Here is a 25,484-nt window from a genome sequence, read left to right on the forward strand (position 1 = left end):
AACTAGAAGAGAGAACCAGGAGAAAACAATTCAGCACAAATTCTGTGATAGAACAGCAATATCTCAGATGAATAGGGACAGATGTTTGCTACCTTCTAAATGTCAGGAGCAATAAACTTCAGTTTATTACTGACACATCTCCACTACGGAAATTCAAATGTACTGACATCTGTGACCTCAGGGTTACATTGTTCCCAAGAATACATAGAGAAGGCAAGTTAATGCCAGTAAGTACTTGAATTTTCTGTATAACTGGTGAGTCAAAGGTGACTTTTGAATCATGAACTTTTAGCTCAGCTTTGGAATGATATTTAAAGTTCATTTCTGCTGAATTTCTACTCCAGGAACTGTAGTAAACAGAAGTAATGGGGTACGATTGGGGTGATTATTGTTTCTGAGTTTGTTTCAGAATTTGAAAAAAAAAAAGTCAGTCTTGAAAATCAGCCTTTTTTCAGCTTTGTGTTTTATAAACAAATCATGGAGCAGAGTACAGTAGAGTGGAATGCAAACAATATCGATACTGCTGTGCAGTTTAGAGGCTTGAAGCTTAACTCCAGCTCAACTCCAGGCAAATTTAAAAAAAAAAAATAATTATATGGAAGTGAATAGATTTTACTGAAACACATTTTCTGACAAAAGGTTGTATGCTCTATTATTTACATCGTATTCTATGATACACAATATAAAAACAGAAAATTGTGTATCAGTAAGAATAATCAGCTTCCAATTTTTGCACCTCACTTATTCATTGTGTCCTAAAACGGACAAGCTGGAATGTAACTAAAACCCAGCAGGAAATGTGTGTTAACTACTTATTCTTTCTATGCTAACTAAACATTTAAGAGGTGCTAGCTAAATATTCATTCTCAAATATAAATGGACTTTAGTGACATTACTGTGATTATATGTTTTATGTATGTAGTTTTCGTAGTGACGTAGACTATAGCAGTAATGAATGTTTTAAATCCGTTTGTTGGATTGTTAAATCATGAGTTCTCTTTTCTGGCATAAAAATTTACCAATGTAATTCAAATATTTTTATTATCAGAGCCATATGAAAAACCACGTTTCCAAACCAATCACTAAAGTGAGTGAAAGGAAGACATTTTTGTGATGTTTCCTGTCAGTATTACCTTCCTGATTATACATTAAGGAGTAAACATGTAAGCCTGGACTTCAAGAGGTACTTAAATTCCCATCCCCCTTATAGATTCCTTGCATTATTTTTACTACTAATTACTACGAAAAACTGGGGAGCTGACAAAGAATACCGAAGATGCTGTCCACAGGCATAAGAAAATTGCATTTAATTTCCTGTTATCTACCCAAAGCATCAAGCTTTGCTCTTTCTGAAGTTCATAAGCTAGTCTATTTTTCACAAAATGAGATCTTTTTGTGTTCAGGATTAGATTCAATAAAACTAGAATCAAGGAAATGCATGAATGACATGCTTAAGAGATCTCCATTGTAAAGAGATGGAAATTATTTTCCTGTAGTGTGATGTACGTTTTGTACCGATTTTTTCTTCTCCCACTTGCCCAGATAGTTTTTAAATTTGATTATAAAATTATTTGTACTGACTTCATAAGAACTTTCCCTTTAGAACTTTCTGTTGTTTTGGCTGTTTACTCCATCTAGATAATGATGGATTGAAATGTCAACACCTGCTTGTTTCCATCAGTTTTAACAGGAGTCGTGGGTTCTGTCAACACGTGAACTTTAATGATATAAAAGCCTATGGGTCTATCAACTTCTCTCCTATGAAAGAAAAGCTACAACATGGTTGTGCTCTCTGTTGTTTGGCTTGCTGCTTTTTTCTTTTTCCTCATGCTCAGCTGAGGCCTTATAATACTGTGTATGTTTCTATATGTGTTATACAAGCATAAAAGTAAAGCAGAGCTTGAGCTGCAAAACTGACAACAAAACATCTCAGGAAACTAATAGAGCCAACACTCCAGTCCAGCCCACTAATGCAATTTTCAGGTTGCTTTCTTTTAAAACTGATTTTGTTTCTATATCCATTTTCCCTGCTCATTTGTCCAATACCACAATGTGATATACTTTGGTCATCATTCAGACAATACCATTCAAAGGAAAATATTTCCTGAGAAATAGAAGAAAGCCTGAGCAATGAGGACTAATGACACATTTCAGATGGAGAGTTACAATTAATGCAATATTAGCACTGGCTTCAGCAAGGCTAAGGTTTCACTCCTGATATCCTAGAAAAGGTTGATGTCTGGCAACACGACATGATTAAACCGAGGGAATGGCATGGAGCTGTGTCAGGGAAGGGGAAGCTGGGGCTGCACCAGATGGTGGTGGGCATGGAACAGGCTGCCCAGGGCTGGGCACAGCCCCAAGCTGCTGGAGTTCAAAGAGAGTTTGGACACTGCTCTCAGGCATACGGTTTGAATTTTGTTTGATTCACGTAGAGCCAGAAGATGGACTCCATGACACTTGTAGATGTCTTCCAACTCAGGATATTCTGTGATTCAAAAGCAAAACATCAGCTTCGTGTATCTCAAATAACGGAATTTATAGCAATAAACATAGATGTCAGTAACCCTAAAGGAATCTGTGTATGCTTCAATCTTTTTACCACATACTTGGAGTATTTCTAATAAGTCCACTGTATCTGGTATATTCTAAAAATGTTTAACACCTGTTCTCAAATCCCTTACAGAATCACACAGTAGTAGGACCAAGCAGTAACTGAACATGTCAATATAGTGGTAAGGTATGCACACTATGAACAAAACAACAACAAAAAACAACAACAAAGGAACCCTCAAATCTCTTAGGAATCTTCAGTGGTTTATTTTTAGTTATTTGTAACTTCGAAACTGAGTCATGATGAATACAGGAAGCAGTTCAATCTAAATCCATTGAAATCCATAGAAACTGAATTGTGCTCTCCCATAATGTTATGCTTTGGACATAATGCACCAGATGATAAGTAGGATTAATTCCCATCTAGATCAGCAGAAGTCAATGGCTCTACAGTCAGCTGATGCACAGCTGACAAAAGGTTGTCTTAATACAAGCAGCAAAAGGAAAGGTGAGGAAAAAAAAAAAAAAAAAAAAACACATTAAATTGTGGAACACAGAGAAGCAAACAAAAGCTTGTGTCCTAAGGAAACACATCTGAACAACTAGTTCTCTTTGTCCCCACTGCTCCCTGAGTGAAAGGTGCTGCAAATTGGCACTGAGCTCTCAAGTACATAGGACATGGAAAAGAGCTGTCTGAAGAAAGACATGGCTCTCCCAGCCCTTACCTCCACATGGGTGGAGGGGATTTGCAACAATTCGCAGTTTCATCCCTTGAGAAGAGAGACGAAGCAATGCTATCATCAGATGTAGCGCACAGATAGAAAACGTTTCAAGAACTCTCCAGCAATCCTGCTTTATTGGCAAGGCACACGTGTGTGAGAGTATTTACGTGAACTCATACACACAGCCTGCGGGAGGCTCTGAGTTCTGTCCAGCTCTGAGAAGAACCACTGTTTAGACGCTCTAATTTTGGTCCTTGGAAGAGCTCCCTGCTGCTGCCCGACTGAGCTCATCGCTGACTAACAGGGCACAGAGCAGAGCAACGGGGAGCTTTGGGAACGCGTTCTTCATGACTGGTACGTGAAAGGTGGTCTTTTCTTTGCTTGTATGAAGTAACAGCGCTTGCCACTTTTTGCCCTGCGATCTACAGCCCATGACGGAACATTTAATAGCGAGGGAGGTGAAAACAGAGAGACCGGGCTCTGAGTAATCCGTCCGAGCTTCCACTGCCCTCCACTTGTCCGAGTTCGATGCAGAGCTCCCACAGCCCTGTCAGCCGCCGCTCCAGCCGGCACAAGCGGCAGAAAGAAGTTTTCCCAGGTGGTTGCCCTGCGAAGCCGATTACCGGTTAAATCGGGAAGAAAAGAAACCCTTCTGCTCCCCTCTTTCCCGACCTGCCGGCGCAGCAGGAGCCGGAGTGAGCCTGACGGAGGCGGAGCGGAGCGGAGCGGAGCGGAGCGGAGGGAGCGCGCAGCTTGCCCGGGGCTGCCGAGCCTCCTCCACACCCGGCTGCTCACGTTGGGTGGCTGCGGTGCCTTCCTCCTCCTCCTCTTTCTCCTCCTCCTCTTCCACCCCTCTAACCATCCACCCTGCCCGGCGCTGGCAGGGGCGGCCACCACCTATCGCGGGGCTTTGCCTCCGCCTTCCACCCGCGGAAACTTTGCTTGGCGTCAACGGGAGAGGATGGAGCCAGGGGAGCCCCTCAACCGGTCCCAGGAGGGGGCAGAGGTGCCCCGCGGGGAGTTCAACGCTTCCGGGCTCCCTGACGCAGAGGGGAAGCCCCTCTTCGGCATCGGCATCGAGAACTTCATCACCCTGATCGTCTTCGGCTTGATCTTCACCCTGGGGGTGCTGGGCAACTCGCTGGTGATTACGGTGCTGGCTCGCAGCAAGCCAGGCAAGCGTCGCAGCACCACCAATATCTTCATCCTCAACCTGAGTATCGCCGACCTGGCCTACCTGCTCTTCTGCATCCCCTTCCAATCCACGGTCTATGTGCTGCCTACCTGGGTGCTGGGTGCCTTCATCTGCAAGTTCATCCATTACTTCTTCACCGTCTCCATGTTGGTGAGCATCTTCACACTCTCGGCCATGTCTGTGGACCGCTATGTGGCCATTGTGCACTCGCGGCGCTCCTCCACCCTGCGTGTCCCCCGCAACGCGCTGCTGGGTGTTGGGCTCATCTGGGCTCTCTCCTTTGCCATGGCCTCACCAGTGGCTCATCACCAGCGCCTCTTCCACCGCAACGGCAGCGACCAGACCTTCTGCTGGGAGCACTGGCCCAATCCACGCCACAAGAAGGTCTACGTGGTCTGCACGTTTGTCTTCGGTTATCTGCTCCCCCTGCTGCTCATCTCTTTCTGCTATGCCAAGGTGGGGCAGGGCGGGTGCTGGGGAAGGGAATGTAAAAAGCGATGGTGACCGTGGTGGTGGGTGTCTGTGAGCTGGATTTGGACATGTCCAGTACACAGATAGACACAGCATTGTTAGGAGCCAGCAGCATTAGGAGGTGAGGGGGCAAGAGTGAGTTTGTGGGGATGGGTTTTATAGTGGAGGGATGGCTGGGGACATGTGTGTGTGGTGCAGACAGGCCAAGTGTTGCATGGAGTTGCTGGGGGTGTTGTGTGTTCTTCATACACTTACAGGTCCCCTCTCCTTACAAAGTGTCAGGAAGCCCCAGAGCTCTGCTGCTTCCTTTGTGACCACAACTCTCTCATTTCCTTGCAGTGCTGTATGAGGAGTTTAATTCGAATGAAGTGCAACCAAGCAACAAGTTGTTCAGGCTTCCAACAAAGCAGTGTAGCAAGAGTGTTGAAAACAAAACAGCAAAACCCTACAAATTTGTTCTGATCCAATTAACATGTTAGGAGCAAAAGGAATACGGTGTTCTCTGGTCATTGTGAACCTCACCCTGCTCTGCAGAGGGACATTTACCTCAGAATTCAGAAAGATCAGATGCTAGGAAGCAACAAGTGAGAACCTGGGTAGGAAACAAAAATTAGTACTGTTGTCTGAATGGGTTTACTTAAGGGCTTTCTGCTCAGGCAAACAGTCACGTTTTTCTGCAGATGTTAATTGCAGTCTTTGATGTAGTATCAAGAGGAACCAGAGCACAGGCTGTGACCCACTGAGCTGCACAGAGATCCTTCCAGTCTGTGTCAGCAACCTCCAGTCGCAGGATTTTTCCTTAGGCAGTAATTTGGGTTCAAGAGGGTAGGACAGCCCTTGCAGATAGGGACTGCTTAGATGTCACGAAGTCACATCTTTAATTAGCACATTAAATAGGTATAGTTAACATGTTCATACACAATTTTATGCTCAGTTGTATGTATTATGTATATAATGTTAGTTTAATTGTGGAAATTCTGGTTGGAACAGCATCCAACTCTATTAAACTTTGAGTTATGCAGAACTCAAAGGATGATGTTTTTAAACTGTTGCTGGTAGTGAAACAAGTCCAGCCTCACAAATGGAGAAAAAAAAAGTTTTTCTATGTAAACTGCATTCTGGTTTCCCTGGGTAAATACACTGGCACCTCTTCTATGTGGTGAATGTAACAGCTGTGAGAGGAAAGAAACTTACTGTAGCCTTGTATTGTTAGAGTTTTAAGAACATAGTGAATATTACAGGTAGAATTTCAGCTGTTATGAATTCTTTCTTATATTTGTAAAAGCCAAACTATTCTCAATTTCAGCTTAATTACTGGCCTTAAATATATAATTTTTATATATATATAAATATATAAATAAATATGACAGAAAACTGAAAGCAAGTCTTGAAAACTTATGACAGATCTGCATAGTATACAATAAAGGGCATTTTTAAGACTGCAAGTGTAATAAACGGAACATGCTATATTGCAAAGCCCTCATATTATAGTAGATACCTCAATGTAAATATGAATATCTGTATTTAGAAAAAAACAACCCTGTGTGAAATACATGCCCAGAACAAGTCAATGAAAGCAAATCCACTCCAAGTTACAGCTAAAATCTCATGCTCACATTGCTGCCAGGCTTGAGCCTCAGCCCAAGCAGAGGCTTGTTTTGAGCCTGTATGTACAACCCTGCATGCTGCAGAGTTAAGCTGAAGAATGAATTCCAGGAGACATGTTGTATTCCCACTGGTGTCAATAAAGCTGAAAAATGTCATGGCTCATAGAAAGCTATTGGAGATGGTTGAGCCCTGCAGCACAAAGGCTTGTTCCTGCCCTCATTAAGAGCCATGAGCACATCTCTGACTGCAATTCTGTGACACATGGGTTACAGTGAGGGAGAAATTAAGAACAATAGAAGTTGAAAATCAGAGCTGAAGTTTTGTCACAGCCACTGCTACTCTCCTGAGTCTCCACTGAAGTGGGTCGCAATAGGCTCTTATTGATGTCCCTAAAATGGTGTGATGTACAACAGATATTTTGGCTTCTCAATGCATGCAGGGTTAAAAGAGAACTGCTCTGTAATAGCATCAGAAGTATTACAAAGATAAACACATTAGTTTCTTATGGACTTTGCTGGTTTTCATGAACTGTGGATCAGCTAAATAACACAATTTTCTGATGCAGTAAATTGAGATGAAGGAGACACATTTCTCTATTTGAATATATTGTCTTTTCCAGGCTCCTTTAAGGCATTTCTGTTGTTTCCTTTTAAAGCAAATTGCAATTGAACTTTCAGTTTTGAAAGTCTCATTTTTTAGATGCTCTAACAGGGGACTGAGTTCTTTCCCTTTCTCTGTTGCTCTTAAATTATGTTAGGAGAGATTCATTTTCATGGGGTTCTGTCCCCAGTGGACAGCAATATTGTTACGAACCACAGATAGTGCTGAAATAATGGCATATGCCATAGAACTAGAACTGGAAATCTCAAATAATCTGCTCTTAAGACAGAGCTCATGCTCTGCTGTGTGCTTTGAGCTCTCCGTTTCCTCTTCCCACAGATAACTTTGGGTCAGTTTTAACTAAATATGGCATAGGAGTAAAAACATGAGAAGTTGTGATATTTCCTTAGTTTTGTGAAAACAGGAGCCAGTGTAGAAGACTAAGAGTCTCAGTCTTCTCTGTTCTTTAAAGAGTCAGAGTGCACCCAGCTGCTGAACACCAGAAATACCACATGGGAAAGAGGTTTTGTGAAGTGCCTGCTCACGGAGGAGGTCATCTTCTTGAGAACTTGTGGTCAAGAAATCACAAATCCTCAGAAAGTCAGCCTTCGTTGGCCCCGGAGAGCCTTCAGAGCTGCTCTTTAAAGGAGTTCACAACTTCAGGCAGAGCAGTGATCATGATATGGTCGTTAGTTGAGTTACAGCACTGCACGTAGACAGTCTGTATTCTTACCTTTTATAGTTTATCAGATTTTACTTGCTGTATTTTTTTTTGTTCCTTCAAGTACGGGTTTAATAAATTGATACATTTACATACTAATATGTTATTAAGGGGCAAAGTAATACATGCACATTGGGCTCCTACCAGTTGGTACTTGTCCAGGCAGTGGAGTGTGACAATGGGTTTTGGGTACCCCTGCTGTTGAGAACCCAATTATGAGGCTTGAACTCTTTCAAACATCTAAGCTGGACACCTAAAATCATTAGCAAACTTTTCCTTTTATAGATATATAATGTTAAAAGCTATTTTTTAATTTATTCCTTGCCTGAAGAATGTTTCCATTATTATCTATCATTCTGAACATTCTGAATTCAAGGAAGTCATGTATGATTTATAAGGTTGGTTAAAAATAAGCCATACAAAAAAAAAAAAAAAAAAAAGAGCAACATTACAGCACGTTTACATGGTTCTTAGCGACAGATATTGTATCTTAAATTTACTGAGCAGAGAGGGAAAACTTTATAGGAGAAGACTGAACTTCACTGAAAAGAAAAACAAAAAGTTATGACACATTAGTGACACTTAAATGAAAGAGGGTGAAAGATCTGTTGTGACAATAAAAGTAGCTGCACTGCTTTAAAAATGGATTGCAGGTAAAGGCACTTGAATTTAAATAAGGTTAATAATACAAAATGTGGTTCATTATGTAGTGGTCACATTATGGCTCTGTTAAACAAACAGTTCACTTTTATTAGATAATGACCTTGGGCAGGCTTTCCTGCTGTATGGTTTTAAATGGATAAAGTAACAAATAATGAAGGTGTAGTCAGTTGAACAGTTATGTACAGACAGACAGGAAATACGCTTTGAAGCAGTGCAGATTTCAAACTTTTGTATTATTTGGTAGGCTTATATGAGTAGGTGCAGATAGCTTAAGCTGTTTTTCCCCTCCCTTTTTGAAAAATCCATTTTTCAAATTCTTTTGGTTATAGTGTCTCAGTCTGTGCTACAAAGCCATCTGAAGGTACTTTCTGAAACAGCCACAAGCAAAATGTGATAGTCTATAGGCAAAAGCAAGCTTCCCATCCAAATGCTCTCAGTGATAATTTTGGCTGTACAGACTGGACTAGCCTGGAATTTTTGTACTTTTGTCATCCTTCAAGTCTTCTTACACCCTATGTCACAGAAGCATAGCTGCCGTCTTGCATAAACCCATCTCCAGAGCACAGAAAAGATATTCTTTCTCAAGAGCCATAAATGAACTCTCATCAACAGGTACATGAAAGCCAGAGTTAGCAATTTCATGTGAAAAGCTAATTTTTCCACAGACCTGAACTTGTTTAAAAATGTAACCTTTAATAAATGCAACAGGTTATGACTTTTTTTATCAAGGCTTATATTTTATTACCTGAGTTAAATATGCATGTAAATGTATTAGTGGATATTGTGAGAGATTTTCTTTAGAATAGCCTGAGACAAATTGAGAGGAATAGGCAGAATTAATATTCATTCAGGTGAAGTGGCTGTTAGAGGAACAATTAATTATTTCTTGGCCCAGAGAAGAGATAATTCAAACAGGGTGGTAAGGAGAGGTGACTTTGATTTGCTTTGTAGTGTTCGTGCATAAACATGGCCCTTAATATCCCTCTGCATCTCTCTGTATAGGTCTCTGAGTACTGTTCCACAGCTGTTGATCAGTAATTCGATTCTGCCTGCTTCTTGCTGCTGGTTTGCATACCATCTGGTAGAATGCCATGCAGAGCCAGCATGTTTTCACTGCAGAGGCTGCACATCCTTATTCCATAACACATGTACACAATCTGAAAGAGAGAGAGTTGAGAAAGATTAATTGGAAGATTATCATCTAAATATTCAACTCACACAGAATTTTTAGTAATAGATTTGTCTACTCCATCTCTCTTCATACTGGAGAAAGTTACAATGCAAAACAGCTGCGTCAAAAGTTTCAGAATGAGAGAGCTGATGTTTATAATTTTAAGAGTAGATTTTTCAGTTCTGAATTTTTGGAAGAGTGCATCTAACTTTAATATTGAAAATCACAGTATAGTACAGGTTCAGGGTGGTAGGAGACAGGATCTGCAAAGGTCTGGTGGAAAAAGCCTATCTACTTAAGTTACACGAATCACAGAAACATAGAAATCCCAAATTGGAAGGGACTTACAAGGATCATTGAGTCCCATTTCTGGCTGCTAACAGTACCACCCAAAAAGAGACCCTATGTCTGAGAGTGTTATCCAAATGCTTCTGGAGCTCCAGGAGCTTTGGGCAGTGACCACTGCCCAGGGGAGTCTGTTCCAGTGAAGAGGGAGGATAAATGAAAAAGAAGCGATGAGAAGTGAACAGCATTTCTCCCATGATCTTCTATTTTCACACCCATGGATTAACCAATTCAGCGCTGTTGTACATGGTGAATAAACGATGTGTGAACCAGAGGGGCATCTCCTTGCATTTCAGAGGTTTTTCTGTATTTTCCATCTGGTCTACTTCATCCTGGAGTAGGAATAATGGCTGACATCCAGCCAAAGCTGGATCTTCTCAGAGAAAACATATTTGTTTTCCTGTCCTGTCTTTCCTGGGTTCAGATTGTCCTGGTGGCAGCCAGGCTGGTATTTCAGATGTTATTATGCTGGTATTTCAGCATATATTTGTTCCTTCAAAAGAAGATTTTTTAATGCATATTTATTTTAATTCTGGATCATCTTACCTATTTAATAGTTGTCAGTTCACCTTGGAGGTATGTAAAGTGTAACTGTGACATCACAGCTATCTAACTGAAGACTCTACATTCTGACTTTTTAATAATTTTTAATATAAATAGAATACATTTATTATATATTATATATTATTATATATTATTATTATATTACATATTTATTAACTATTAACTATTTATATATAAAATATAAATAGTTTTAATAAATAGATAAACACATTCTTACCATATTATAATTAAATCCTTGAATATACTTAAGTATTTCCATTTTTTAATTTGGTATGATTTATCATGTTAAACACATTCAGCTGAAGAACATATACCCTGCTTCTCTGTGTACCCACAAATCACACTATATGAATATTTTACATTCAGTTAATAATGGCTGAAGATAAAGTAGGGATGTTCCTCTATGCACCCACTGTCCAAACTCTTACGTGAAAATCTGCTCTCACTTGATGAATCATTTTGAAGTATATTAAAAAACTACTTATGAAAGCTACATGGCAAGTATCATCAAATTGTTCATAAAGGTCATGTCTCATGGGAGATACATCTCAGTATAAATTCTCTGTAAGAGCCTAAGCATCTTTCAAAGATCACATAGTGCCAACATCCTGATTATATTAACTAAACATCCATCTGAAGAAAGCAAATTATGCAGGTGACTCAGAAAAGCTCTGACTCAAAACATACACTTCTTATGTTACATGCAGTAAAGGTCATTCTAAATTAACAAGCATTGACATTTTTATAAAGAATAATGGCTAATTCTAGCTGTAGGGAAGGTTTCAATTTATTGGCTCATTTGATTGTAGTATGTATTTGTTATATAATGCAACTGTATTTTGATAGAAGAATTCAATTGTGATATGTAATTCCTATTTGCTGGTTAACTACAGATATACATATGTAATTCCTTTGGATTTTATAATATGAATTTCTAAAATGTTTAAATGGATCATTAATGTTTGTAAGCAACTCATGCAGTCCTGGAGATCGTGCTCTAACAAAATGGTTTTGAATTTTAGAAAATGGTGAAATACAAGTTGCAAATTGATCGTTTCAGGTTCTTAATCATCTGCATAAAAAGCTGAGAAATATATCAAAGAAGTCAGAAGCATCAAAGAAAAAGGTAGATTGCTTTCATTACCAATTCCTATTTGTTTATATTGTAGTTTTATGGGTAAGATGATTTGCTATTCTGTTGCTTGTTGCCAAAGACGTAATGGAGAAAAATATTTGAAATGGAGTATTTGATGACATATTCAGTGCCTCTGCAGGATAAGAGTCTTTCCTGATCAGGATTTTCCATCAGAGTGGTCAAGCCATTACTTGAAATCCCCATATTTTGAACACTGGAGCATGTGAAATTCAGTCATGGAGAGACTACCTCTCTCTAATGTAAATGTTTCTTTTCCCTCACTAGAATTTTTTTCCCTAAATTGTACATCTCTCTCTCTCTTTCTTTCTCTCTCTCTCTCTCTCTCTCTCTTTTTTTCTTTTCTAACTAACTGAATATTTTTAGCAGTTTATGAAGGATTCCTAGGTTACATGACAAGACTTCCAAATGAGATTCATTACAATTCCTGATAGTAGTCTAAAAAGAGACTTTTGTGATTTTATGATTTTCCATAAAACATTTTTTCTTCTATGTTCAAGACTTCAGTTATATACTGCCTACAAGTGGAATTGTGAAGGGTCTTTGAAGCACAATATTAGCTTTGCAATTTAGAGCAATATTTGAAAGATGTGTTTATGTAGATATTTTGTCAGATAATATAATATGGTTCTGATTTTTGAGCAGATTTGACCACAGTAATAATTTGACTAACTTCTCAGTTTACGAATGTGGAGTCAGAAACAAGCCTTAGGCTATAGCTCTTTGTTTGATCTGATTGCTATTACCATATGGGCATGCAGACTGTCTGCAATGTAAATGAGATATACATGGGCACAACGGGGAATAAATAATCTATTACTTATGCATTCTCTATTTAAAAAATATATATATCTTAGTCAACAGATCTCAATTTCTAAATTAAAAGCATTATGTCTTTGATGCAGTAAAATACTTAACATAAATAATTTGCGCTTAATCTCATCAAGGCCAAAGGTGTTGTTTCAAAAGGCATTCTCTATGTTGCCATCCCTGCTTTTATGTATGTTATTTTCAAACTAGAAATATCTGCATCTCGTCTAGGTACAAGCCCTTTATGCAAATAAAAATCATATCTAGCTATGAACTTGCTTTCTTAGTTTCAGGGGAAAGCATTATATGTATGTTCATGACTATTCAGGTGTCTCAGTGTTTAGTAATGGAAAGTCAAACAAAATGAAGTGGAAAATTTTTTGACTTAGAACTTTCTGATCCCAAGGCCTTACTTAGCTCATGATTTCAAAACAATGCTGTTTTCATTAGTATTTATCTTTCTGGTTACTGTTTCTCTTTTCCTTGCAGTTTTGTTAAGAATAATGCGTTTAAGGCCAAGTTCTACAGCTTTATTCAGAGCTTTATAAAATTTTAGTATCACAGAATCACAGAATCATATGGGTAGGAAGGGACCTTTGGGGACTCAACAACCTCTCTGAGCAGCCTATTCCATGCTCTGTCACTCTCCAAGTAAAGAAGTTTTACCTCATGTTCTTATGGAATTTCCAGAGTTCCAATTTGTGCCCATTGCCCCTTCTCCTATTGCTGGGCACCACTGAAAAGAACCTGGCCCCATCCACTTGGCTTCTATCCATTAGATTTTTATAAGCATTGATAAGATCCCTCCTTAGTCTTCTATCCTCCAGGCTGAACAGACCCAGCTCTCTTAGCCCTTCCTCACATGGGAAATGTTCCAGGCCCCTAATAGTTTTTGCAGCCCTCTGCGAGGCTCTCTAGAAGTTCCCACTTTTCTTGAACTGGAGAGCCCAGAACTTGACACAGCAGTCCAGATGTGTCCTCACTAAGGTAGGGTATAAGGGGAGTATCACCTCCCTCGTCTGACTAGCTATGCTCTTTTTAAAGCACCCAGGATACCATTCTCCTCCTTGGCCACAAGGGCACACTGCTTGCTCATGGCCAACCTGTTGCCCACCAAGACACTCAAGTCCTTCTCCACAGAGTTTCTTCCCAGCAGGTCAGCCTCTAACCTATACTGATGCAGGAGGTTATTCCTCCCCACATTTAGGACTCTACACTTGCCCTTGTTGAACCTTATCTGGTTTCCATCCTGTCCAGGTTTCACTGAATGGCAGCACAGCTTTCTGGTGAGTCAGTCATGCCTCACAGCTTTGTATTACCAGCAAACTTGATGAGGATGCACTCTTTCTCTTCATCCAGGTCACTCATAAAAATGTTGAACAAGACCAGACCCAGTACTAACCCCTGGGAAACATCACTATCTACAGGCCTCCAATTAGACTCTGTACTGCTGATCACAACCCTCTAAGCTCTGCCTGTCAGCCAGTTCTCAATTCACCTCACCATCTACTTGACTGTCCCACACTTTCTGAGTTTACCTATGAAGATGTTACAGGAGGCAGCGTCAAACGCCTTGCTGAAGTCAAGATACACAACGTGCACTGCTATCCCCACACCTATCCAGTCAGTCATGAGTTCTTAGAGGCTACCAGATTGGTCTAGCATGATTTTCACTTGGTGAATCCATGCTGGCTAATCCTCATAACCTTTTTCTCTTCCATTTTCTTGGAGAAGACATCCAGAAGAAGATGTTCCATCATCTTCCTGGGGACAGAGTTGAGATTGACTGGCCTATAATTTTCTGGGTCCTCCATCAAGTCCTTTTTGAAGACTGCAGTGACATTGGGTTTTCTTCTAGTCCTCAAAAACCTCTCTCATTCTCCATCATCTTTCAAAGATCATATAGAGCAGCTTGGCAATCACTTCTGCCAGGCCCCTGAGTACTTGTAGGTATATCTCTTCAAAGCCCATGGATATCGTTCAGTCAAGTTTGCTTAAACCTACAAAATTGATTCTTAGTAGCAGAATCTTAATTTATAATGTGTGAATTTAAAAAGTGAATTTGAAATATAAATGTGCCTAAATGCTGTTCTTTATGCTTTTTGGCCAGGAAACATCAACATGCATTTCAAGTTTTTTTTATTTGCTGATGAAAAACCCTAGGCGTGATACCATTACGTAAAAAAGAGCTGCCCTTTAGTGTTACCTTGGTTGCAAATTATAGTGATGATACTGGAAAGGTAAGCTCTGAAGTGAGTCTTAGGATGAATAATGGGATAAAACAGATGCTGTGAGGACCGTTACGAAAAATTACTTGCTTTGCAGATATGAAATACCTTAGTATAATAGTTACAAGAGATACATGGTCAACCTCAGCTTTCAGTTGCATTTATACAGTCTATTGAAAGTCAATGATTTTCCTGGTGTCAATTAAAAAAAAAAAAAAAAAGAAACTCAGGTAACACATCTTTTAAGAATTAACCGTGTGTGCCATAACCAGACAGCACGTTTGCAGCTGGAATATTAATGCACTAAAGGAATCAGAGAATCAATTGTTCTTTATTTATGCTTCCTTGTTAGCACGAGGAAGACAGCTTTCCTGATGAGAGCTGAAAGAGGAAATATCTGTCTCGCTGCTTTAGCATCAACTGAATTAATCTTAATATGGTTAAATAGAAAAAAAGGCTTGTGAATAAATTTGAACCCTTGGGACTGAAAAAATTATATTTACTAGAAATTTTGGTAGCCAGAAACAACATTTGTCATAAGTTATTTCAGGCTATTGCTGCAGAAATTAAACTTTTCCCTGCAAGTTTCTACAAATTAAGGCACATGAAAATTAACCAAGTTAGTGAATTATTACTGAGCATCAATCAATTTAAGAAAGTATGAACCAGGATCAATAAATCAGCAAAAAGTCTGCGCTGCAGCATATATCACTTCATCAGTTAGTTCTGCCTGTGAGTAAGAGCTAAAATTATCAGAAGAATTATGTTGTAAAGTGTTAATAGAGTAATTATAGTGGTCCATAACATAATATGCATTGGAATTACTACTAGGCTCTCAATGGAAAAGTGGCACTTGCTAGAGAAATGCATTTTGTTCAGTGCCTGCAAAGCAGTAATTGCAGTTTTGGAAGAAAGTGAAAACTAAAGAAAACATTGTAAGAAAAACTCCACTGTGCCTGGAAAAATACCTGCAGTAACCGAAAGGTGATTGATCTGGTGACTGATACTCCAACTCTCAGAGGGGATCTAACAAACTTAATGGCCCTTTCTTGTGAGAATACTGAAAGTGGAGTCAGGAGGTAGAATGAAAGTTATTTCACTCCTTACATTCAATGTATAGTTACCAGAAATCTTGTTCTTTTTCTTTTCTTTTTTTTTTTTTCCTAGTTGTATACCAGAATATTGTTGGATGATTCCAATGGACGTTTTATGCTTAAAGAGTAGACTTTAAAAAATACAGCAATTTCTGCTCCTGCCTTTAGACTCTTGAGCAAAGGGTTAATCTCATTGCTCTTATCTCTTTCACTGCATGCCTCCATGTACAATAGATCTCCCTAGAAATCTGGTCAGAAATCCTGTGTACTGTATTAAAACATGATTCATTAGATCTGGATGAGATTTCCCAGAGACCTATGTTATTAATTTATTGCATCAGTCCTGAGTCCCAGAAGAGGTTAGCACTTTGTTTAGGGAGTGAGGAACATCATTCTTTGCCTTTGAGAAAAGAGTAGAAGAGTTTCTCTTCTACTGTGGAAGCTCATGTTCTTCTTGCAATACTACACAACAAAGTTCACATAGGTAATGAATTAAAATATTAATAAATATTCAGAAGTGTATTCTATCTGTCTACTTTTTATTATTATTATTATTATTATTACAGATAATGATATAATAAGCTTGTTTTTAATACTCATAAGACATCTGTGTTTTCCTTTCCCTGTCTCAGACAGCACAGACTGTGTTGGTGGTGGTAGTGGTTTTTGGCATCTCCTGGCTTCCGCATCATGTGATTCATCTCTGGGCTGAATTTGGAGTTTTCCCACTGACTCAAGCCTCATTTCTCTTCAGGGTAGCTGCACACTGCCTGGCTTACAGCAATTCTTCTGTAAACCCAATTATATACGCATTTCTCTCTGAAAATTTTAGAAAGGCCTACAAACAAGTTTTCAAATGCCAGATAGGTAACGAATCACCTCTGAATGATGCTAAAGAAAATAAGAGTCGGATAGATACACCACCATCTACCAACAGTACACATGTGTGAACTTTAGAAAGTCCTGTTTGCTGGCTCTTCAGCTGTATGAATGAACGAAACTTCTGGAAAACAAAGCACAATGAGCTTTATCACAGCTTTTTCTTGATAAAGCTAATAGGTATTTAAGGTAATGAAATTGCATTTGTAGCAAACATTCATGAAACTGGTATGAAGGAAAACCAGGCTGGTCCTTTGTATTGTATTTTTGCCAAATGAAGCTCCTGACCTTTGAAAGATAATTCAGAAACAAAACAATGGTGATGATTTGTGTGTGTTCCTATTCATTAAGCATCATGTGTATAAGCATTCAAATGTAATATACAAGAAGTATTCGTTGATATGGATAAAACACTGAACTTTCTCACGTCTTACTCCATAGAAGCAAAGAGATGGCTAAATTTTCTGACTTACAGATAATAAACACTGTGGTGGTACTACAATTTCAGAGAGGAAAAGTTCCATTCTCTGTTCAGGTTGTTTTGACAATGTCTTTTGCCTTTATAAAGCAAAGATGGGATCTGACTTGGAGTTGAAATAACCCACGTACAATTTGAGACAATTGCTTTAGAGAGGCAACACTGATTTTATCTGTTCAGCTATCTTTTTAATGTAACGTGGTGAATGATGATGTACTTTTTACTGCTTTGTATGCCTGCCTTACTGCACACACAGAACTTTTGTGTACACTATATAAGGTTTTGTTTATGGCCTGTGTGAAGTTCTATCAAAATGAAAATTTGTCTGAGGAAAGCTTTTCTTTAGCTGCTGCATGTGTGTTATGTGTGTGTGTGTGTTTTGTTAACTTTGTTGAGTTTGAGATGGAAATACAGTTTTAAATGTACAATATCAATATATATTTTAAAATCTTATGTTCCATAAAGAAAATCCAAGCAACGCATAAGTACTTAAAACAGCAATCCTTTAAAAGTTCTAATGGAGGTTTGATACAATGTAACTCTAAAATGGTAAATTTCGGAGGGATACATTTATATCAGTACAAGGTGTGTAATACAAATCACAAATAAAAAGTGTGAGGGCCTCAGCACTTTGAGGACATATTGTTAGCGGAAGTATGATATGCTTTTACCATTTACGTCCATGACCCATAGAGTCATAGAGCAAATTAAGTTGAAGAAAAATCTTGGGATCCTCTCAAGGCAGGGTGTATCGCTTCTTGTCTAGGTATGTTTTGAGATTTCCAAGGACACAATTCAGCAGCTCATCAGTCATAGCTGGGATTTCCCTTGATGTAGCTTGCAACCATTTCCCTTTGTCCTCTCACCAACCCTTGAGAAGACTCTTCACTCTAACCAAACATGCATAATTGTAGATGACAAATTAGAGTTTCTCCCTGTCTTCTCCAAGCTGAAAAAATAAAGTGCAAAGTCCCTGGTCTTCCACTGGACTTGCTCCAGCTTGGCCATCCCTCTCATGCACTGGGATGTTCCAAACTGGACAGCATGTTTCAAGTGCTTTCCCATGAGTATTGAGTAGAGGGGACAAATCACCTTCCTTTACCCCATCTTTTTCTACAGAATTGCATTCAGCTTGATTTTGGTTGTGCCTTTGTTGAAATTTATTAATTTGATAACTGTTGTCCATTCTCTGGCTCACCAGGTTCTTCCAAAAGAAAACTCAGCACTCAAAAGTATCTGCTATCCCCCCAGGTTTGACGTCATCTGTGGCTTGCATTCTGCACCCTTGGTTTGGTCTTTGCTGAAGATCATGTAGGCATAGAATGGGTTAGGCTGGAAGAGTCCTTATAGGTCATCCAGTTCCAACCCCCTGATGTAGGCAGGGCATTCCCCACCAGAGCAAGCCACCCAGAGCCCCATAACACCTGGCCTTGAACACCTCCAAGTAAGGGGCATCCACAGGGTTGACCTGGGCAACATGTTCCAATGCCTCACCACTCTCAAACTTTCTTCATAGGAGAGGTGCTCCAGCTCTGTAATCATCTTCACTGGACCCACTCCAAGAGCTCCACATCTTTCCTGTGCTGGGTGCCACAGGCCTGGACTCAGTAATCCAGATGGGGCCTCGTAAGGGGAGAGTGGAGGGGGGATAATCACCTCCCTCACCCTGCTGGCCACCCCTCTGTGGATGCAGCTCTGGATGCAGTTGGCCTTCCAGACTGCAAGAGCACACTGCTGGCTCCTGTCCAGCTTTTCGAAGATGTTAAATACTGTTGGACAGATGCTCTGTCAGATACCTTTTTTCCACAGACTTACTGATCAGTTATGGAGGGTGAGATCACATGAAAATGTCTGTTTACATGTCAGTGCTACGTGGAATCAGTAAAATAATATTGAAGACATGCTGGTGCACACATGACATTTGTGTCCAGTCATTCATATGAAGAAGCAGTTTGAAGTTACTGTCAGGATCACAGAATATACAAGAAAAAAAAAATGGAAAAGAGTTTATCCATAGCACATCCTTTTCTGGGTTTGATTTGATATTAGAAAAACACTCTAGCACAATGTTACTGTTATACCTAGCTTTCAGGTTTTTTGGTTTTTTTTTTCAGATTCCAATCACTCAAGTTATTAAGTCACTATCAGACCACACTTGAGTTTGTAACATATTCAGTGATCTTGAAGCTACAAAAATTATGTTTCTCCTTTTTAAAAATTGCTTTCTAAAAGTTATTTGAATAAAAAATTACAATGTAAATACAAGTTTATACAAGTAAAAAGTTAACATGGTGAAATTATGATTTCATGAGAAAATTGCATTTTTTCTTAACTGTAAATAATTTTAAACCTAGTGACATGACAGCCAGTAATAGGACTTCATCGGCTTGAAATTGTAAGGATAAAGGAGTGGGGAAGGCCTGTAGTAAGAACATGTTTATAATGCCCTGTCTGATTTCTGCGTGTGTCAGTAAAACTTGTGTCTCAGAGACGTGTTAAAATCATTGGCCACTCCAAAATTCAATTTCCTGGCTAAAACATACCCCTTTTAGTCAGTGTCTCTACCATGGCTTTGATGTATCCACTGTAAGCTAGAGGATGTTACATGTAAAAACTGTTAAATAATGTGAACTGTGCCTAACCCTTGAGGAGATGGAGAGTTGTGCAGGGATTTGTGCCAGAAACATGGCTAATTTGGGCAGAAAAACAGGGAACAGGCACTGATTCCCTTGACAACAAAATGCCTGACTACAAGGTCTGAGTTTGCTGACAGGTTATTGTTTATTTTGGAAGACTTGTTTTTTTTAATACGCTTTGTGACACATCTGTAACCAAAAACACTAATTTCAGTGTACACTGAAGCCAAAAAAAAAAAAAAAAAAAAAAGATTATTTCTCTGGCTGACGCTGAATTTTCCACTCCAATAATTCCACTGAATTCGACTCTATTGTATTAATAAGGCAATACTATTCCATACAAAAAAAAAAAAAAAATAGGCAACAGGATGATGTAATTCCTCTCAAACTAAAGCACTGTACATACATGCAGTTAAACAATTACTTAAATATATGCAAATCTCTCAAGTTATATATTTCAAAGCATTGTGAGAATTAGAGATCCCCAAAAGAAACAGCTACTCACATATTTATTTATAAATGCCTTGAATTGTTATTGCACACACAGTGTCAAAATGCTGCCTCTTTGCTCTGTTTCAAAAGTATCTCCTGAAATTAAAAACATGCTATACATTTAAGACTGATGATAGTAGTAGTATATCCCACCAGAACAAGCAGTAAGAGTTGTTTAGTCCTTAAAAATGTATCTTAGTAGAGAAACACAGAAGAAGTTTAATGTCTCATTTCTTGCACATTTCTTAGCAGTAGGACATTTCAGCAGGTTTCCAGTCAATTTTGCATTTCATATTTTAGAATTTCAGGTTTTCAGTTGCTTTTTTTTAATTTTTATTTTTAAACCAGTTTTGTTTTTAAAATATCTGAAAATTTCAATAAAACACTGTGTCAGTGGAACTTTGAAACTGTGAAGATTAATGTTTAAAAGAAACTAGGAAATGGCTCCATCAAGGTTCTTCATGCAGTGTTAGCCCTACCTATCTGCGGTAAGCATTTCAGGGATGGTAAAAGCTGTTAGATGAACAAAAAATTACAGCAGTGCTCTTCTTCAGCTAATACAGTCTAAAATATATTTTGTGTCCTTCAAGATCTGTGTGAACCCATATGCACACTGTGGAGCACTATAATTACACTACATTTTGAATCCATATATAAAATGGAGACAAAAATTCAGCACTTAAGAAGCATACTATGCTTATGAAGGAGACAATAACTTCCTTTCAGAGTGAAGATAAAACTGAATGACTACTTCTGTGTGAGCTATAAAATTACACAGAACTTTCACTCAGAAGTATGCATTAAACATCTACGGTATAGTAGAAACATTCAGAATTTTGTAAAAATTGTTTCATATTAAAAATGAATGTAGAAGCTCCTTGCATTTTTTTTTTTATGCTAAGGTGGATAGCAAAATCATATGCTAGAGTAAACAATAAATATGTGACAAGGCTGTTTGAAATCCTATGTAAGAAATGATGATGATTGTATAAGGAGCAAACTTCAATTTTGTAGCCAGGTGTTCCCAACTGCAGCCATAACATCCCGTGAGTATTTATTATGATGAAATTAATTGTACCAGTGATTATTTACAACTTATTCTGAAGTCTTTTGCTATATTTAAACACTGGAGAAAAAATACATATTACTTAATTTTTCACAATATTTTTCACAATAAGGCAGTGTAATGATATCTTACAATCCTTTGAGCTTTTTATTCACTTTGTACATGTTTTCTTTCTTAAATGCTAATACTATTCTAATCATAATCTATTATATATGCCATGGTTTTATGATTTTTTGTTATCAGTATTCCACATCATAACATCATGCCAAGCACTGGGAGTTCATTAATTAAAATGAATTAAAAATAAAATTAATTAATAACTGGGAGTTATTAATTATATAACTATCTCCAAGAGATAATCACTAAGCTTTGTATATTTATTGTCATGGTGAAATCAGTGTGTCTTTAAACCCCATGTTGTAGGGAAAGTGAGGGATCTTTACAGAAAACAACGTTGGAAATGCATTATTTTAGACATCTTATCTTCATGGCTGCTTTATAGCATGATGTGTCACATTGTACCTAATGACATTTGTTATATTTTGGGAAAGGAAAATATCAGAGAAAAGATCAGCTTCTACCTTACAAAGTTTGAGCTTGTGTTATTTATTCAGAATACATACAAATGTTGAAGATGAAGAAATTAAAATTGTGTTTGTTTCAGTGTATAATGAATGTAAAGTAACACAGTTGTTCTAAGATATACTGTACTTCGCATGATTTTTCAAATGTTTTTTTTCCAATACATTTGTATTCTGTTTCTCTATATGATATGAAAAACTAGCCCATTTTCTTCCACAGTATTTGTAGTGTATTTGAAAACAAGCAGTGCCCTCTGGAAAAATCCCAGAAAAAGTAGAGTATGTGATACTCAATAGAGTTTCACGGCTAGATATTGTTATAGATTGAAAATACCCTTAAGAAAATTTAACTGATATAAAATACACTCTCATTTTCAAGTGCCTAAATGCAGGAGGTATGATCTTTCATTTAGGTTGGTAAAAGTCAATTGAAAGCAATGGAACTTATTGAAATTTCTTATTCAAGTACAATTTCAATCTCTGCGATTCATGTGTTGCTTAAGAGACAAACAGAGCCAGATCCATGTATTTGAATATGAAAAGAAACAAAATACTTCAATGATCTGAAATCTAAACTTTTTTATTAGATGAATGCCTCTAAGAGGATCCACTTTTGGGAGGCAGTCAAATTGATGTCTATTTGTGTGCAGGTTTTCATTAACATAAAGCAGTGGCCGTTTAAAACAGTAAAATATCTACATGAATATGAAAGCAGAATATGATCGGTTCCACACCTAACGAAATGTATTTTGTAAAAGCAAATTAAATGTTACAGCATATTTAAAATGATGTGCACTTTTAATCTATGATTCTAATCTATCAATTTTAGCTATACAAATATCTTGTGCAATTCTTGAATGTGTATACATATGTACTTGACGTTAGTACATGCAGGGGAGCACCCTGGCTCGGTATATTTACTGAACTAAGTCTGAAGTCTCATTTTATAAAGACATTCCTTAAATATAGCATGCTCCCCTTGAAAATGTTTGTTCTATCTCCATGTGCCTCTCCATGGTTATTCAGTTCTCTGCTAAACATGTAACTATCTTTACAATTTAGTACAAGAAAACTAGTAGCTTTAATATAGTACAACAAAAAATATCATTTTACTTAAGAATGAATAAAATGAGGTAAACTTTAGGAATCAGTTATTACACTGAAAAATGATGATCTTGAAATTGTCAGCTATTTTAACATAACATCTGACTCTGCAACTGAACTTGCAAAACCCCTGCAATTGTGAGTTCAGAACATAGAAATACCTTAGATTTTGTCACTGGAAACACTGCTGCAGAGTGGCTGTCACACAGAAGTTTCTCAAAGTGCTAAAAACAACAACTATGAAAGGTAGGAAATGTCAGCAATTCAGCATAGAGAGATATGATTAGTAAGTAGCCCAGTTACATCACATACCTCTGTACCAGTAGAATCACAGAATCATTCAGCTTGGAAAAGACCACTAAGACCATCTGGTCCACCATCAGCCCACCCCCACTGACCATGCCCCTCAGTGCCACATCCACTTGGTTTTTGGGCACCTCCAGGCATGGTGACACCACCACCTCCTTAGCAGCCTGTGCCATTGCCTCACTGCTCTTTATGAGATGAAATACTCCATAATATCCAACCTGAACCTCCCCTGGTGCAATCTGAGGCCATTCCTTCTTGTTCTATCGCTGTTAATTGGGTGAAGAGGTCAAGCCCACCTCTTTACAGCCTTCTTTCAGGTTCCATGCCAGTCCCTCTGGCCTGTCGCTGTCACGCAGAGCAGAGCTCAGCGCTACCCCTCCATTCCCTGTGAGGAGCTGCAGCCATCATGAGGCCTCTCCTCAGCTCCTCTGCTCTGCGCTGAGCCAACAAGGGGACCTCAACTGCTCCTCACACATCTGTTAGAGAAAGAAGTTAAACGATGCTATATGCTGTTCTCATTTTGCTTAATTACTTTTTGCTATAATCACTTCAAATGTGATCACTTTGCATAAGTTTTGCACAGCAAGTTACAGTTCTCATGAGAACCACGATCTGACAATTGCCAGCACATCTTAAGCACCTGGCAATAAGCATGCTTCAGGCCTTCTGTCAAAGCTAAGCTTTCTACCAGCCTGTTGTGAAACGGTGTTGGAAACATTAGCAAGCTAGAAGCTCCCATGATCATGTTTACATTTCAGTTCTACTTACATGGAACTTGTGAAAACTAGTGGTTTCATGAACACATATGAAACAGCTCTGATAGAGGGGTCAGCATTTTGGGGAGATTTATTCAAGTTGGCTGGTTACATAAACCTGACCCACTCTGTGTCCTGAGTGAGTTAAGAGCTTCAATATCTCTCTGGTACTGAATTCTGCTCACTTGCAGGAGCTGTACAGTGCTCTAATCATGGCCCCCCTGTCCCTTGGAAGGAGTTTTCCTTAGTCTGCTGTCAGCAGTTAGACACATACGTATGTGCTACATGCACTTCTTCCACAATGAACCTCTGCTTCCCTACTTATCCTTCTTCCATGCTAGCTTCCTATGGGGTTAAAAGGTGGGAAAACATGCAAAAGTCACTTATGCTGTTTCCAAGCCTTCTGGAGACTATTAAAGACCTCAGTGCTACAGGAGAGCATTGTTTTGTCTATGGTAAGTAAACTGTTAACAGTTAGATTAGGGATATTGAGCAAGGAAATTACTTTTCTACTTTCAGCCCTGAAATGTGTAATTCTTCGGTATCACAGCAATCTCAGGGAATGTCTTTTCTCATTCCTCCCCATCTGTTGCCATCTGCCACCTTAGGTGAAATTTGTCTTACTCTGTATATTCAAATAAATGAATCCTGCAGTTCTTTGTCAAGACAAAATGTTCTGCTGTAGATACAAGGATATCCTGATAACATGGCCTGATGCAGAAGTTGAAGATAATACATACTTATTAACATCGGAGGAGGAAAAGAAAGGATAAGAGGTGAAGGAAGTGTTGAAGAACATCACTGTTAATAAAAGGAATGTATTTAGAGCTTCAACTTTCAACTTCTACATAGACAATACTTTCTCTGTAGCTTGTATGTAGTTCATCACTATAACAAATGAGAAGAATCTTCTGGAGTTTGATTGTCATTTTTACACAGTTATTTCTCAGTGTTGAATAAGCCTTGCAGAATCATGTTTCTATTTCCTTGTCCCTTGTTGCATGAAAAATTGTCCTGATATGTGTTTTCAATTGCTATTCTGTTCGCATGATGAAGATTTAAATATTCTCTTTAAGTCCTTCAGTGTTCTTGAAATAAAAAGGTTCATTTTACCTCCAGGTCTGCAGATTCTTCAAGGCACTATTTATGTATAAATCACAGGTAAGCATACAGGGAAATAACCCAGCATCACTTGAAATGCTTCTTAGAGGGAAAATGAAGCACAGCAATCAGGTCCAAGTCTGGACTTACAATTTTCATCTAAAGTATACAGCAGATGTTCATTT

General features: G+C 38.5%; 1 protein-coding gene across 2 annotated transcripts; it reads left to right on the plus strand.

Annotated features, from left to right (window-relative positions):
* The first annotated feature begins 3,774 nt into the window (after window positions 1–3,774).
* On the plus strand, window positions 3,775–23,534 carry GALR1 (galanin receptor 1). 2 transcript variants are annotated; one of them, XM_048939881.1, is made up of 3 exons: window positions 3,775–4,926; window positions 11,674–11,739; window positions 16,531–23,534. In XM_048939881.1, the coding sequence occupies exons 1-3, from the start codon at window positions 4,237–4,239 to the stop codon at window positions 16,846–16,848; spliced, it is 1,074 nt and encodes a 357-aa protein (XP_048795838.1). In that variant the 5' UTR covers window positions 3,775–4,236; the 3' UTR covers window positions 16,849–23,534. The 2 variants fall into 2 exon arrangements, with proteins under 2 accessions (XP_048795838.1, XP_048795837.1); XM_048939880.1 differs by lacking the exon at window positions 11,674–11,739 and having other exon boundaries at window positions 4,047–4,926.
* Window positions 23,535–25,484: the final 1,950 nt, after the last annotated feature.

This window comes from Lagopus muta, chromosome 3 (assembly GCF_023343835.1).
Source record: "Lagopus muta isolate bLagMut1 chromosome 3, bLagMut1 primary, whole genome shotgun sequence".
Classification (NCBI taxonomy): Eukaryota; Metazoa; Chordata; class Aves; order Galliformes; family Phasianidae; genus Lagopus; species Lagopus muta.

Coding starts and splice junctions, on each gene's coding strand:
- GALR1 (XM_048939881.1), top strand. CDS start 4,237: ATGGAGCCAGGGGAGCCCCTCAACCGGTCCCAGGAGGGGGCAGAGGTG. Junction 4,927..11,673: donor TCTCTTTCTGCTATGCCAAG/GTGGGGCAGGGC, acceptor TGATCGTTTCAG/GTTCTTAATCATCTGCATAA. Junction 11,740..16,530: donor CAGAAGCATCAAAGAAAAAG/GTAGATTGCTTT, acceptor TCCCTGTCTCAG/ACAGCACAGACTGTGTTGGT.